The 15971-nt window shown below is 33.6% G+C and overlaps 2 protein-coding genes across 2 annotated transcripts; one reads left to right on the plus strand and one right to left on the minus strand.

Moving 5' to 3' along the window:
• Window positions 1-2846: 2846 nt before the first annotated feature.
• Window positions 2847-5948, minus strand: LOC114752975 (UBP1-associated proteins 1C). Its single transcript, XM_028941650.1, has 6 exons — window positions 5750-5948; window positions 5484-5558; window positions 4758-4888; window positions 3469-3937; window positions 3114-3227; window positions 2847-3032 (listed from the first exon to the last, which is right to left on the minus strand). Exons 1-6 carry the CDS (start codon window positions 5834-5836, stop codon window positions 2964-2966), a joined length of 945 nt encoding a protein of 314 aa, XP_028797483.1. The 5' UTR covers window positions 5837-5948; the 3' UTR covers window positions 2847-2963.
• A 6515-nt stretch (window positions 5949-12463) lies between these two features.
• On the plus strand, window positions 12464-15133 carry LOC114752974 (formin-like protein 5). The gene is made up of 2 exons (XM_028941649.1): window positions 12464-14356; window positions 15110-15133. The coding sequence occupies exon 1, from the start codon at window positions 12587-12589 to the stop codon at window positions 14279-14281; it is 1695 nt and encodes a 564-aa protein (XP_028797482.1). The 5' UTR covers window positions 12464-12586; the 3' UTR covers window positions 14282-14356; window positions 15110-15133.
• Window positions 15134-15971: the final 838 nt, after the last annotated feature.

Here is a 15971-nt window from a genome sequence, read left to right on the forward strand (position 1 = left end):
GTGTTGTTTTTCTTAAAATATTTTTACTAATCATGTATATTAGTTAGAATTACCATTTGATGAAACTTTTAATATGTGTAATTATTACAAGGAAACTTTGAAAAAAAATGAATAAATATGAAAAAAAAAAAGTGAATTAAAGTATTATATTGAGGACCAAATTAAAAGTTAAATAAACTTTTACTCCTCTGATCCTAAATATAAAATTTATTTTATAGTGTAAATAGGTTCCATATTTAGTATCGGAGAGAGTATAATAAAAAACATAGGTAGTAATTAATACAAGACATGGGATTCAAAAAACAAAACGTAGGATCCCAGAGGAAGGAAAGTGAATGAACACATGGTGCAAATTATGAGCAGGCATGTCAGCTTCGGTTACAGCTGGACCTTCGTCTCCTGCCTCACTCTCTGCCTTGCTCATCTCCTTGCCTTGATCTACAAGTGCTAATATCTGGGCCTTGAGGTCCATTTCTGTATCTCGTAAGTCTCCAGCCTGTATAGATATTCATGTATCACCAGCCCATCGAGTTTGGTTAAGAGTCCTATGAATTTCATTGCGTAGCTGAAGAAGATAGAGATATTTCAAAACCAACAAAAACAAAGATGTTTATATGACATTTGTAATAAATAATCACATGCATTAGTTTGTGGCTGAGCACACATCGTGTACTTCCTGTGAGATATGTTCATTTGATTATGTTTGATGCTAAATTTTTCACTCTTGATTTCGTAGGAGATATTTGGCAACCTTGTATTCTTGCGGAGTAAGTAGTCTGTTGATTTGTAATCCACTTTGACATAACACCCTTAACCTTACGTAGATCTGGTCTTCTGGCTCATGTTTTAATTTAGTTCTTTCAACTTTAATTTGTTTTATATCTTATTCAAGCTATACTTATTCATAAAAAAAGGAAACTGCCGTCTTTGAAGGAATTTGTTCATAATCTCTCAATGACAACAGTTTAAGAAATTGAAACAAAATATTATTTATATTAAAATAAAATTTCAAAAAAAATTAAAATATGTAAAAAAAATTAATATCTGTGTTTTCCATATGAAGATATTTTCACTTAAATTTATAGAATTTTCAACGCACATGGGCCTAACTTTTTAACTTGGCTTGGTTGTAAAAATTGCGACCCATTTGAAAATGAACCAAGTTTAGCCCAGCCCACTTAACTTGTGGATTGGCCTTTTCTAATTTGTTTTTTAATCAAATATGGAGGTCATGATATTCAAATATTTTGTTATTTATCCGTGTTAAATTTTATATTAATTTTATTTATATATAATTATTACTTTAATGATTTTCATCTTTATTTTATTATTACTTTGTAGATAATATATTCATATTTTGTCATCTATGCTATATTATTTATTTAATTTTGTGGATTTGGATACAGTTAATTGCATTTTTCAAATTTGCATGAACTTGTTGAAAAATTATGACGGGTTGACCAGTCTAACCTTTAAATTCATTTAAGGGTTCAGGTTCATTCAATACTCTAAAATATTTTTTTTAAGTGCATCCAACACTTTGAAATATTTTTTAAATACGTCTAATACCCTAAAATATCTTTTTAATGCATTTTAAGGCAAAAGAATACTTTCAAAGCACCTGAAAACTACTTTAGGATACTATATACATCACAAAATACTTTCGAATACTGGATATACATTAGAAAAAAATAGTTCAAGATGTTGGATATGCCGGAGGGCAGTAAGGGGGATTTTTATAATTTTTTTAAAAAAACCAAAATCTCTATTTAATCATGTATGAAGAGGAGAATTTTTCTTATTTTGAGGTCATAATTTGAAAATTTTAAGTTCAACAATCATTTTTCATGCCATTTTCCCGTTTATCCGTTTATATTGTTGACGTGAAAAATATGTAGAATTAAGAAAACTACCTCGAGGCTTCTGCTTTTTTCAATTTAAAAAACAAAAAGCTTTTTCGTGCTTAATTATTTCTGATATGAAGGAGAAAAATATTTGTTTTCCTTTTTCTATCTAGACGAAACGATATCTATTACTACTTTCAGTCCTAAATATAAAAACTAGTTAAATAATTTAAATAAATTAAAAAAATAAATTAAGTTAGTTACTTATAATAAACATATGTTGTCTTTCTTAAAATATCCTTACCAATCAAATTTATAAACTAGAACTATTATTATTAGAAGTACTATCTTAAAAAAAATTAAATAAATATAAGAGAAAAAATAAATTGAAGTCTTATATTTAAAACTAAAATAAAAATCAAATGAGTTTTATATCTACCGATAGCACTTCATTCCACTTTATATCCTTACAAAAATATGTACTCCTCTAGTCTTAAATATAGGATCCATTTTGTAGCGTAAAATTACACTACAAAAAGTATCCTATATTTAGAACCAGAGGAATATAATGCATCAAGCGAAACTAAGACGCGGATGTTACTTCTCTCTTTAGAATCGATATAGGAACTTTCGGCCAAGTCAGTAATCCCTTGGAAGCATGCCATTGCGCAAGCCGTAAGAAGCAAGAACTCAATTTCAAGGGCGCATCATTTGCCTAGTCATGGGTGATCTCCCCCCCCCCCCCAAAAAAAAAGTCGATTAAAATCATCTTAAACTTTTACTGAATTTAAAAATAAAAAAAATATCACAACAATGGTGATAATAAACAATAAACAACAAAGGAAATTTCCTTTCAGTGATTCAAAATCATTTTATACAACAACTGAATACAATTGCATAATAATAATCAATTTGTTCCTGCAAAATTTTTTTGTAAAGGGAGACGGGGGAGGCTTAAAAAATAAATTAAAACAACCTCGTCCTCCTTCACTTCCTCAGTAGGTTCAGACGCAAAAATGGACCCGCCTCCTTTCAATTCTAAACGATATCAATTAACGTCTAAACAATAGCAAAATATCACCAAATAAAAGCCAGGGATTCCGGCTTATAAGGTTGCAACTAGTCACCATCCCTGGCCACCAACCGCACATACTTCTTCTCAACTGCAAATCTGGAACTCGAATTGATCTGTCACCATACGAAATTTCATAAGAAACACATGTAATTGGGAAGAGATAAATGAACATAAATACAATCGAATGGGCCAACCTTATGCTCAAGTGCCTCACTAAGTTCAGTTTCATCAACTTCAACGCCAGATTCCTGCAAGGCTTTCAAGACATGTTTTCTCAACTTCTTCATCTTCAATTTTCCATCAGGATGCTGCTTCCCAGGAAAAAGAAAGCACATGTAAGTGCACAAACAGGCGTACAAAACATAGGCAAACTAAATTAGCTAAAATTGACCCCTCACTCGGAAAAGGCATATTTAAAGGAAATTCATCGGAGAGGACAGAAGGTCCATGCATACAATCTCAAGCTAACTATGAGGATAAGAACCGCGCATCGCCCAAAATAAAACACAAAATAAGCACACATATCACTCTGAATCCACAGATACTTACAGATTTCAACGCTGATTTGATAAACTTCTTCCACTTTATGTTCTTCTTGTCATTAACCATCGTTTCTTTCTTCAAACGATCTTCTTTTCTCCCAGCCTCTGCTCCTTCAGCCTGAACTACTTCCCCATTTCCCAACTCACCTGAATTGTCATCCCTGCCCTTTTTCCTGTTAGGGTCATCCTCCGCCACATCAGATTTCCTCTTTTTATTTGATTGAGAGATTTCATTCCCCGATTTCAAGTTATTGTGTTCAGATGGATCTTGCAATTTTGTCTGCTGTCCATTATTGTTGAGTTGGACCTTATCATTGGAAGCTTGCTCCACTGGAAGCTTTGCATCCGGAGAAGATGCGTCCATCTGAGTTGGTTGTTGCTTTGCAGCATGGAATGCCCGAGCTTTTGCCCTGTGTTTCTTTCCATCAGCATGGAGAAGAAGTGTTTGCTTACTCGTAGCTCTTGTGTTGCAGAGGCTGAAAAGCAACAAATAAATCAAGGAGAATGAATTTGGTAGCAGTGCAGCCAGCAACAAAGCTTAGTTAATAACTTAAGATTCTGGGAACCAGGTACAGGCACAATTCAATTCCCAATTATTAACATGACACATCTGTAAGGGTATTTCAGATAATCAGTTGTTTTTTACAATAGAACTAATAACTGCGTGGATTCTAAATGAAGAGGTAAGAGAAAGTCAATGAAGCCAATTGTACTAAAAAAGATATTTCAACATTTTACTAGCAATCAATTCACAAAACATAATTCCAACAAGTATGCTTGGTATCTACTCAAACGTACATCCCTTGAGTTACAACTCACCAGGGATTGCAAACTACTATTTGGCTAAGATGGTCCCACCTTAGTGGCTGAAAATCTACTATTAAAAAGAGCCATAACTCGCACAGAGCATTGGTTCATAAGATAGGCATAAATAAATGATTTTACATAGATTTTTGTAAAATACTTCCTAAAGCAACAAAAAGCGCACATGATTAGATGCCTTGAACTTACTAGCACCTATTCCTGTCCATTTTGACATTCTCTGCTTACATCACATAACAATTCAAACTATAACCTTGACGATCCCATAAACCCAAAAGTGCAATAAATTATAAGTAGCAAGCCAATTCATGCAGAGAACAGGAACTAGAAAGCCTGAATCCCATCCTAAGGAAACATAAAGACCAGGAAAATCATTATACTTTAAAACATTAAAATGTCATTTCAGTAGACAAACTATTCAATATGTACACCCTGAATAGCACGGTGATAGAAAGTGCAACCAATAGAGCATACCTACAAAACCACGGAGGTCTTTCTGCTAACCCAACATGAATATCAACTTCAGGCTTTTGCTTGTTATTATTGTTAGATTTGGCAGTTGTAACATTCAAAGTTTTGCCTTGGCCTTTTGGACCATACTTTTCCTGGATTAAAGAGTGAGAAAAATTACCTTTATAAGCTAAGAGGGTCAAGGGCAAACCAGAAAAAAAACTTAGTCAAATTACTAATAACATCGTAGCAAAACTATCAAAGCCAAGGACCGCCAAAAGTAAGAAAGGGGGAACAAAAGCTTTACCAAACCTCAATCAACAAGCTGACAAAAGTAAACAAAGCCCAATAAGAATAAAATGAGGCAATGCTGTGGTGAAACATGAGCAAAAATTCAAATGCCAATAATTAGAACGGAGTGAATGATCTTTGAGCACATAGTGGACAACCATGGAGCAACCAACAATAAACATCACTAGAGAAAGGAAACTTGATAGAAGCGTCCCTGACCACACGCTGGAGAAATCCAAGATGAACTAATCCTCAGACACTCTAAATCTAAAGATAACCCGTTTGAGGCGCCCAGATTTTGAATTTATCGGAAAGGGAAAAAAAGGTTCAAATTCAAAACCATCTTTCGTTCTCATTCATTGCCATAGAACAATAATCCGCTTCGAAAAAGAAGTAGCTGAAAGACTCCTGTTTATCCGACTTGATCCAATAAGAATATTATGATACAGAGGGGCGTACCATTTCCGTAATACATTGTGTGTGCTGCTGAACGGTGTCTTGCCCAAATATTTCTCCACAATCGATGCATGACAACTGCAATATATAGTCAGGGGAAAAAAATTAATTAAGCAAAACAGCAGGGTCGGTATCCCAAAATAACCAAAGTGGCTTCATCATTTCATTTCCCAACTATATGCTGCGTTCACGAAATTAATCTAATCTAGCAAACGAATAAACCAGTGTGTCAATCGATAACAAGAATGTAAGTGGGATCGAAAAAGAACCTTAGAAGCGGAACAAGTTCTGAAATGATTCGGTAACTTGGGTTTCTTCAGATTGTCACCACAATCCTCGCATTGAAACCAAACCATCCCTGACTTTTTTGTTGCCAAATGCCAAGTGCCTCGGCGACTCCGTTTCAGCCAATTCAGGGTTTAACGGAGCTAGGGTTTTCGGAAGGATCCGAAATCTAAATTGCGTCCCACAGGCCACGTAAGTATCCCTACTCCTCGGTCTTCCAATTAGTTATTTCACCCGCCCGCCCCAAACGTAGCGTTTTGGGTCTAAGCATTTGCTAACTCTCTTTTAACTCCAGAATGTCTCTATGCTCCCACCTATTATCTGGATACATTTAGGAAGTATTCAGGAATCTACAAAAGTATTTTTTTTAAATTTTTTTTGATAAATCAAAATAAATATTTTTTTTATATATTATAAATTTATTTTTAAAATTATTATTTTGTTTCCATCCAAACACCTCTATTACAAGTCACGCGTCACATTTTCATTTTTTTGGCCAATACACATTTTCACATAACGTGATAGCAGGAAAAAAATAAATATATTAAATTGATAAAAAAAATTATTTTTTATTCTTTTGATTTTTTTTCTTTATATTTACAAATCATTTTATATCTCGCTTCTTTCTCACTTTTCAATAAAAATAAATTTGAAAAATAAGTATTAAATATGTAAATAACTTATATTTATAACTAAAATTTTTCTTTACAAATGATTTACATTTGGGACAAAAGTGATACAAATTTATATGTTTTTAAAAAAAAGAAAATATCATTGTATTATATTCACTTAATGACACGAATCACGGAGATAATACTGTTATTTGAAAGGAAAAATAAATAAATAATCTGCATTTTTCATTGCCAAGATCAAAACATGCACAAATATTTTTCTTTTGCAACAATAGATATATTACATTTATAACTATGATCATTGTAATTAGACATTGTAGGAAATATATATGTATGTATGGTCTCAAAAAACACATTTAAGAATAGCGTATGTGCCCGATGAAGATCACGTAAATGACAGACAAAGTTGAACGTGAGCTCCCTGCCGTCTAATTGCCTGTGCCATGAAGTGGGTCAGAATAGGAGATTGGTTGCTTTTTATGGTTGGCCTCAGTCTTCCTTTTATCCCAATGTCTCGATCTTGGATCTGCAGTCTCTACCTCCTCCATCACTTCTTTTTTTTTTTTCATCCTTTTTAACCTTATAAAAACCAAATGTGAGTTGGATGTTAAAGGCTCACTAAAGATAGATCTCAACCAACAAAGAGTTAATTTAGTAGTGTAAGACCCTGTTAGATTCTTTTAGGTCTCAAGTTCGAGTCCCAGAAAAAAAAATCTTTGTAGGGAGAGAAAACCATGAATCCCAAACTGGAGTAGCTAGATATTAAAAAAGAAGAAGTTAAGATGAACCTCAAAACTCAAAAAAGCGCTCACCAATATATTTGTCAATAATTACTTGCTAATAAAAATATGATAATTCATTTTTAGAAAATTTCATGCAGTCATTGAACCACTTAGGCGGACAGTAATGAAACCATTTTATTTTGAACATCTGATAAATATGTATACATAACAAAAATATCTGTTTTGTAAACTTTATCTCTAATTTAAGTCATCCTCACTAATATTTTGAAATGGGGATTTTCCCCTTTTTTTTCCTTTTGTTTGTAGATAATATATTTTATATTCATGGTTTTCTATGCAATATGTTTATGGTTTTATCTCCAACTTTATGTTTTATATTTTATAGTTGATCTTTCCATTTGATTTGAGAGTAAATTTTGAATAATAATTAAAAGAAAAGGCTTAAAGTAGATGATATGAATATGATCGACATCTTGAACGTGACGCACTGCTCACTGGGGTAGCTTGGCTGCGTCTCATGGGAGACTTGGGCCCATATCGGCCCTTCCTATCCTAGCACGTCAGCAGACTATTGTTTTTAATATTTACACTCAGCCTTCATTGGTTACTTGTTAATTATATATGAAAGCTTATTTATGATTGAATTTGGGATGCATGACTGTCTCAAAAACAGGCCTACCTGGCCCACATTAGCTTAAATGAGCTGAAGGCCGAAAGTTTAGTTCCATAATTTCCATGACTTCTCTTAAAAGGCTCAAATTGTTCGTGTTTGGGGTTAGATCTGAAAATTTTGAATAAATTTCTTAATTTAAGTCTTGCATTATCGTAAAATAATCAAAAATAGGTATATAAAGTCTGATTTGCGTAACATAAGTCTAGGCTCTAAATGACCAAATTAAAATAGTTTAGAATCCAAATTAAATAATACAAACCTAAATTTTAAAGGACAGAAGATAAATCTTTTAAAGTCTAAATTGTAAATATAAAATCAAATATTCCTTAATCATCATCTTCATGATTTTCTAGGGTTTAGTCCATAAAGAGGGAGCTGCATTTTAACCTTAATTTTTTAAGGAACTTGAAAATAGAGAAACAAAAGCTTCAAGGCTAACCCTCTATGCTTAAAATGTCTAATTTTCAATGCTCATTCTCACGTATAAAATAGTTAATTAAAATATGATCTATCATATATATATTTATATATATAAAGAAACAGAACATGATGAACAGGAAAAGAGCGCATTTTGTCCCCATAAAGCAGTAAAGCATAAGAATTGTATTGCACTTGAGCTCGATTTCACTCGAATGAGACTGAAAGGGGTCCCTCTTTTAGGCCCAAGTGGAAGCAGGAACACTTTTTTTATTTAAAAAACAGAAAAAAAAACTATTTTGTGACTATTCATATTTTCTCTCAATTTTTAGTTTCATATTTATGTTTTTTTCTCTTAATTAAATGCTTTAATTTTGCTCTATTAACGTCTTTAAATTTAATACCTTTGCTCCGTTAGTGTCACTAACTATTTAACTTATGCGTAGGAGGTGTTAACAAAACAATTTAAATATTTTTTTTCTTTTCCAGTCCTTTTTATCACTTAAAAAATTTTGAGAATTTATTTGAATTAACGTTGACAAGGTTAACTTTTATATCTCACTTGACTTATGCAAATCAAAATTAAGATAAATTATTTATATTTAAATGATATTTTATTAAAAAGTTAATTTTACCCAAAAAAATTTTGGATATATATTAAAAAAATCAATGTTCTTTAAATTGATCTTTGGACAAAAAGCAATTACTTGTAAAAATAGGTTATATTGTAAAATATAAAACTACAACAAAAACAAAAAGCTTGCTTTAAAAATTGCTTGGATGGGGGACAAGAGGGAGTATTAAAATAAGGAAATGATTATAAATAAAGGATATTTTAGGAAGGAAGAGAGAAAAAAAAAGGGAAGAAAAGTGCTGTGTGGTTGGAAAGGGGACATGTGGCTCAATGATTGCTGTCACGCTCCAATGATTCAGGCTCCTCAAAAAGGGCACTTCCGTCTTCCTATTTCCTAATTTCCTCCCACTTATTTTATAATTTTTTTGTTATGTTTTAAACATAAAATTTATTTTGTAATATAAATTATATTTAGGATTAGAAGAGTATTATAATTTCTCAATACTGTCTTTTACTACTATATACTCCTCTGGTCCTATTTATAAGGCACTTCCAACATGTTTCACACAGACCAAGGAAAACCTTAAACTGCATTAACTCTCCATTAAAATATAGTAACTTTCCAACTTTACCCCTATTTAACATATACTCCTTTCAAAAAAGATAACTACTTACACTATAATAAATGAAGGACAAAATAGTACATTCACACTGAAAAGTTAATGAAGTGACTTATAAATAGGACAAAAAAAAACCTTCTCTCTCTGCCCTATAAATAGGACCAGAGGAGTATTTGGTAAATTTTTTAAAAATTTTCCCATTACAAAATTTATTATCTAAGTATATTTGAAATTTTTTTAACGTCGGAGGTGCAATATATTTTTCGTCCGAGTATTGTTGCTGCTGCTGTGTAATCTATTTTTGACTATTTACAAAACAAAAGGTATTTTTATGTAGTTAAAAATATGTTGTATATAATTAAATAACAGTTTCACTCGCTTAATGACCTAAGCCCTCGAGTACATTTTGACAATAAATTTTTTTATATATTTTATAATTGAATGCTATGGATAGTATTATAAGAAACTTCTAAATGAGTTCCATTATTTATAACTTATGAGTAAGATAATACTACTGAGGTCTTAATTATAAAATATTATTTATAATTTATAAATAAGGTTTTATAATTAGAACCGGATGTAATGTTCAAGGTTCACCTATTTGGTCGGATGCATATTAGTTAAATTTTCAGTCGAATTCACTTTTTGGGTGTCCCCAAATAATTGACAAAAATGTTAAAATTAAATAGACTAATAACTACTCCTCCAATTCTTAATATAAGACCCATTTAACTAATTTGATTAGATCAAGGAAGTTAGGTAAGTTAGTTAATTATGAGAAATGTGACACCCTTTTCTTAAAATACCATAATTATCTTTCTTAATACCCCCTCTTCCTCTTCTACTTGATTATGGTTGAGGGAGTATCCATAAAGATAATTTAGAGAAAATTGATAAATATAAGAAATGAACCTTATATTTAGGACCAAAATTAACTTAATAATTAGATCCTATATTAAGGACCGGAGGAGTATTTATTAAAAGAAGAGTTGAATATCACGGTTATTATTGAAGCATATTAAATGCTGTCATATGTAAGGGTTGCATGCATGCGTGCGTGCATGTGTATTTGTGTATAAATGGAATTACATGGAATTATGCTTATCTCAACAAATTTTTTTCCCAAAATAAAGTCAAATTAATTAAAATAAATACAAATAATAATCAAATGAAATATATCAGTGGCACAGTATTATATAAATCATAATAAAGCATTCCTTGCTGACAAACAAAGAAATGGATACCTCAACATCTAGCTGTCGACGGTTCTGCTTTTGTTTATCTATTTGCCTACATCTTTATTCTTCCCCTTTTTATTCTTCACCAATTATTTCTTTCACTGAGTTGTACAATTTATTTTATTCTGTCAAAATTATTTTTCATTTTTGTTAAATAATATTTTGGGATAAAATGATTTCGCTCGAAATATTACCTAAATACCAATTTTTTTAAGGAAAAAATAGGCTGATACTATAACTTTAAGGTAAAATCATAATTGAAAATTTCTAGTTAAGTTTATAAAAATCATATATTTTGAAATTATTTTGAGAATTCAGAATATAAAAAATTAAATGACATAAAATCCTACCATTTTACGTTTTAAGTGAAGTTTTTTTTCCATAAAGTGTTTGAAATAACTTTAAAATTAGAAAATTTAATATAAATTTATGCAGGTCCTTAAACTGTAGCTGGGCATAATTGCTGTGGCAAATGCATTATAGCAGATTTCAAAAGTTGCTTTCAATAATTAAAAATATTATTAATTAAATATTAAAAAAACGAGGGAATTGATAAATGGGGACCCAATCAACGTGAATTTCGTTGATTGGTATATTTATTAAAATATTGGGTTCCTTTCAGCCTAATCTCAAATCCAATGCCAACAAGAATTATTTTTATTTTTTAATTTGATTGAGTGTATTATTATGTTTAATTTTTCAAACTTATATTTTTCAAATTTTTATTAAGTCATTAATTAATACAATTTTGTGGAGCCAAAATAGCAATTTTTAAAAAGACATTGTTTAATATGGTCAAAATAGCAATTTCAATCCACCATCAATTTCAAATGTTGTAGCTATTAAAGATATAATATAATAAACTTTTAATTTTTTTTCACAAGATATACTATTGATGTTTTTCAAGCAAAAATCAGAAGGACTTAGAATTTAAATCAACATTAATATAAAACATAAAAAAAAATACAAAGTCATGTAACCAGGGAAAATATGCTAAAAAAAATCACTTATAAGTTAAAATTATTATACTACAACCTATCCTTGATATAAAAACTATTTAACTAATTTAGATAGATTAAAAAAAAGAGATAAATTGATTATTTATAACAAATATGAAATGTCACATGACCTCCTTAAAATATTTTTGTGACATTATCAAACTATATATCAACTTATAAGCTAGGTAAGTTAATTTAAAAAAATGATAAATACAATAGACAAAAAGAATTGATATGTTTTATTTAAATGAAATTCAATCCTTTAATTAGTTCTAATATTAAAAGTTGAAGCTTGAGGGAATAGTTTGTTACACTTTTTTTTGCAAATGCATGAGCCTCGTCCTAATATACGAGTATATTTTTAAAAAAACTTACATCAATGTGAATTCAATTTTTCTCTAGCAAAATTCAAAATTCAAATCCTATCAATAGAATGCTGGCCAAAAAACAACACAAAAATCAATCTTATCAATAGTTTTGGTAAAAAAAAAAAATCAATAGAGAAAGCAATACTTAAGAGTAAACATAGTTGGCAGGATCAGATAATTGTTACTACTGAACAATGAAAGAGTAATTTTTTATTTATTTTATTGGCCAAAAAAGTCAAAGTATTTTAAGATATATATTTGATATTTTAAAATGTTAAATTATGCTGTAAATTAAAAATATGATAAGAAATTTTTTAAACTTGAGAATTTGTTTTTGATAGAGTTCAGAATATTTTTTTTCCCCACTAAAAGTAACGTGTTTATGTTTCTGCGAAGCAAAGCTCGTCATGAAAGGAAATGAATGAAACTCCAACAGTAGCACAGAGACACACACTTCACTTTCAGCACAAGCAAAGCAGCCAGCCATAGCCAAATCGCTAAAACAACGCAACACAACAGAACAAACTACAACCACCACCATCACCACCGTGAACCTCCATGCCTCACCGGCGGTCATCCTCGTCGTCTCCCTTTCTGAGTCCACCTCTGCTTATTATTATCTTACCCATTATCATCCTTCTCTTTCTCTTCCTCGCACTTCCTCCTTTTCTCTCCTTTACCTCAAGCCTCCTTCGACCTACTTCCGTCAGGAAAAGCTGGGACTCCATCAATATTCTGTTTGTGCTTTTCGCGATTCTTTGTGGCGTTTTTGCCAAGAGGAACGATGAGGATTCGGCGTCGTCGGAAGAGGTGGAAACTGTGAGGGTCAGGGCGGTAGGGTATGAGAAAACTGTGGAACAGGAAGATGGGCCTGTTTCTCGGCATTGGTATGGGTTCCCGGAGAATAAGATTTATGATTCACCTCCGATCATCCGATTGCAGTCTCCGATGGCTGGAGTTTCCCGGCTGAGGAGAAGCAGTAGCTCTTATCCCGATCTCCGGCAGGAGTCGTTGTGGGAAACTGAGAGTGATAGGCATCGGTATCGTTTCTTTGATGATTTTGAAATCGACAGATTTCGATTGCCGGAGAGGGAGCAGATTCCGGTGGGCATCCGCATGCGGCCGGAAAATGTTGAGGAGAAGGTTGGAGAAGAGGCTGATGTGAAGGAAATTCAGGTTGATACCTTCGAAATTCGCAGTTCGTCGCCGCAGCCACCTCAACCGGCTCCGAAGTCACCGACGCCTCCCCCGACTCCTCCGCCGCCGCCTCCACCTCATCCGCCAGCTACTGCTCGGCCCAAATCTAGGCGAACATATCAGAGAGTCCCGCGCAAGAAAAAGGTGGAACATGTGAAGGTCGATGATAATGATATCACGAGGAATCCTTCTCCGCCACGACCACCTCCTCCCCCGCCCCCGCCTCCGGCACCGTCGTTCCAAACAGAATGGGAGCATAAACGTGGAAGGAATCAGCGTAGGAAGAGTAATGTGAAGAGGGAAATAGCAATGGTGTGGGCTTCACTATCCAATCAGAAAAAGAGGAAGAGAAAGCAGAGAACAACAAAGGTCGACCATATTCACAGTGAAGACAACCTCAGTGCGAAACAGCCTCCGCCGCCTCCCCCTCCTCCTCCTCCGCCGTCAGTTTTCCACAGTTGGTTCAAGAAGGGAGGAGGCAAGAATAAGAAAATTCATTCTGTCTCAAAGCCTCCACCCCCTGCTCCCCCACCTCCACCGCCATTGACATCTTCGAAGCGATGGTCATTTCGAAAGCCCAAGATCCCGCCGCCACCCCCACCGCCTCCTCCTCCAGCAGCTGAACCCCTCCGGCGTCGAAACTCCGGTAGGCCGCCATTGCCCACGAGAACAAGCACCTTCCACAACGAGACATTACTAAACAGCGGCAATCAATCACCACTGATCCCGATCCCTCCACCGCCTCCGCCACCGTTTAAGATTCCGGAGATGAAGTTCACCGTTCGCGGGGATTTTGTGAGGATACGCAGCACTAACAGCTCGCGGTGCGGCTCACCCGAACCCGAAGAAGACCCAGATGACCCGAAACCCAAGGACGACCCGCCTGAAATGGAAATTGGTGGGACCACTTCCTGTCCAAGCCCTGACGTGAACGTGAAAGCTTCGACCTTCATTGCGAGGCTGAGAGGGGAATGGAAACTGGAGAAGATAAACTCAATGAAAGAGAAGCAGAATTTGGGCCTTTACGGCCCAGGCCCAATGAGAGGGCCCAGCTGAAGTTGGCACTGAGAAAATATGACTGAAATGGGAGGGATCACCTCTATTTCTGCGATCCATCTCCTTCCACGAATGGTAAAGAAAAGAAAATCAAATCATTCATACACATGGCAGTATATTAGATTATACAATCTCATATAGGGCTCTAATTATGGTTATTTTTTGAACTGAACTTCTAGAGCTTATTGAAGAAAAAGCTGGAGTCTTGGATTTGGGTTTATATCGGTTTGTACATAGGCTTTATAGAAGGGGCTCTAATTGACCTTTTTGAGATCCAATTTGAGCCTCAGGTGACCAAGTATAACAAACCAAGTTGGAAGTGTTTGAGTTTCTATTGGGATTGACGCTTGCATTTAGTGCTTGATAGTTCCTAAAATAAGATTGCCTTCAATAGGGAATACTTTTATGCTAGCCAAAAAAGTTGAAAGTGTGTCTAGTGATATGTGTGTGTGTGTGTTCACGAGTGAGATTCCTTGTTCTAGTTGACCATACAAGGAATGAATGTAAGGTTTTTCTACTTTTAACTAGTGTGATTGTCAAATACCGATTTGGCATTTTTCGTGTAGCAATATATCTATATGCTTCCAATAAAATGCATGCTTTGTGGATGGCCCTGTTGGGTGGAGTTAAGCAATATGACAGTGTTGTATTGTTGAGCATTACAGATAAAAATGATTGAGTTATCATAGTCTTGTTCTTTGGCTTCACCCGTTGCTCCCTTTCCAATTTATAATTAAGCACTTTATATTGCTGTAATGTAACAGCTTTAGTTTTTATAATTAAGCACTTTATAATTAAGTTGTTCTGAAGAAGCATTCATTTTTGCAGGGTTTAATTAATTTGTGTGTGGGTCATGTGAGATTGTACAAGTAGCAGTTATCTGTTGGGTTCATATTGAAGATACAAATCCTGAACAAAATAAAATGGGAGAACTGCAATTAGGTTCCAAGAAAGGAACATAAATATTATAAAATCTCAATGACAACAGAGTAGTACGTAATAACAACTTTTAATAAGAAATGATAATTTCTCATTTGTTGTTGAGACATTTTAGAAGCTATTTTCTTTTCATATGGATTCTATTGCAATTCTCCCGAGTAAAATTACGGTGTTTTAATTCTTATCAACAAGTCCTCAAGTGATTAAACTTGTATGAATGAAATCGTGTGGCTCTTCTACTATTTGGCGGTTATGTGGGGAGACCACCCATGAATTGGAAGAACCATCATCTATATCGCCAGTATCAATCAGCATTCATCAATACCTCATAAAAATTACCAACGGGAGCATTCATCAATACCTCATAAAAATTACCAATAAGGATTGGTTCAAGTGGTAAACAGCTTAGTACCGTTTAAGCGAGGTCTCAAGTTTGAGCCTCAGCGTATGTAAAAATTCCCGTTGGAAGACTCACCCACCACAGCCAGATGTGCGACGTGGGTCGAATCCAAATGTAGTAGGAAAAAAGCTATGGTGAACTGCGTGGGCAATAAAAAAAACCTCATAAAAATTTGGATTTTTTTTTGGTAGTGAATAGTAATAATAAAATGTGTTGGGCTGAACAATTCCACCGTCTCTTATGGGGAGGAATTCTTAGATACTCCCAGTGCACCACATCATATAAACACTGCCCAATAAAAATGCACCAACTCCATGAACGTCAGTCTACATGTCACCTGATGTGGCAATT

This window comes from Neltuma alba, unplaced genomic scaffold (genome assembly GCF_004799145.2).
Source record: "Neltuma alba isolate B1F8T4 unplaced genomic scaffold, ASM479914v2 tig00007624_pilon, whole genome shotgun sequence".
NCBI classification, from domain to species: domain Eukaryota; kingdom Viridiplantae; phylum Streptophyta; class Magnoliopsida; order Fabales; family Fabaceae; genus Neltuma; species Neltuma alba.

Coding starts and splice junctions, on each gene's coding strand:
- LOC114752975 (XM_028941650.1), bottom strand. CDS start 5,836: ATGGTTTGGTTTCAATGCGAGGATTGTGGTGACAATCTGAAGAAACCC. Junction 5,559..5,749: donor GAACTTGTTCCGCTTCTAAG/GTTCTTTTTCGA, acceptor TATATATTGCAG/TTGTCATGCATCGATTGTGG. Junction 3,228..3,468: donor TCAAATCAGCGTTGAAATCT/GTAAGTATCTGT, acceptor CCTGGGAAGCAG/CATCCTGATGGAAAATTGAA.
- LOC114752974 (XM_028941649.1), top strand. CDS start 12,587: ATGCCTCACCGGCGGTCATCCTCGTCGTCTCCCTTTCTGAGTCCACCT.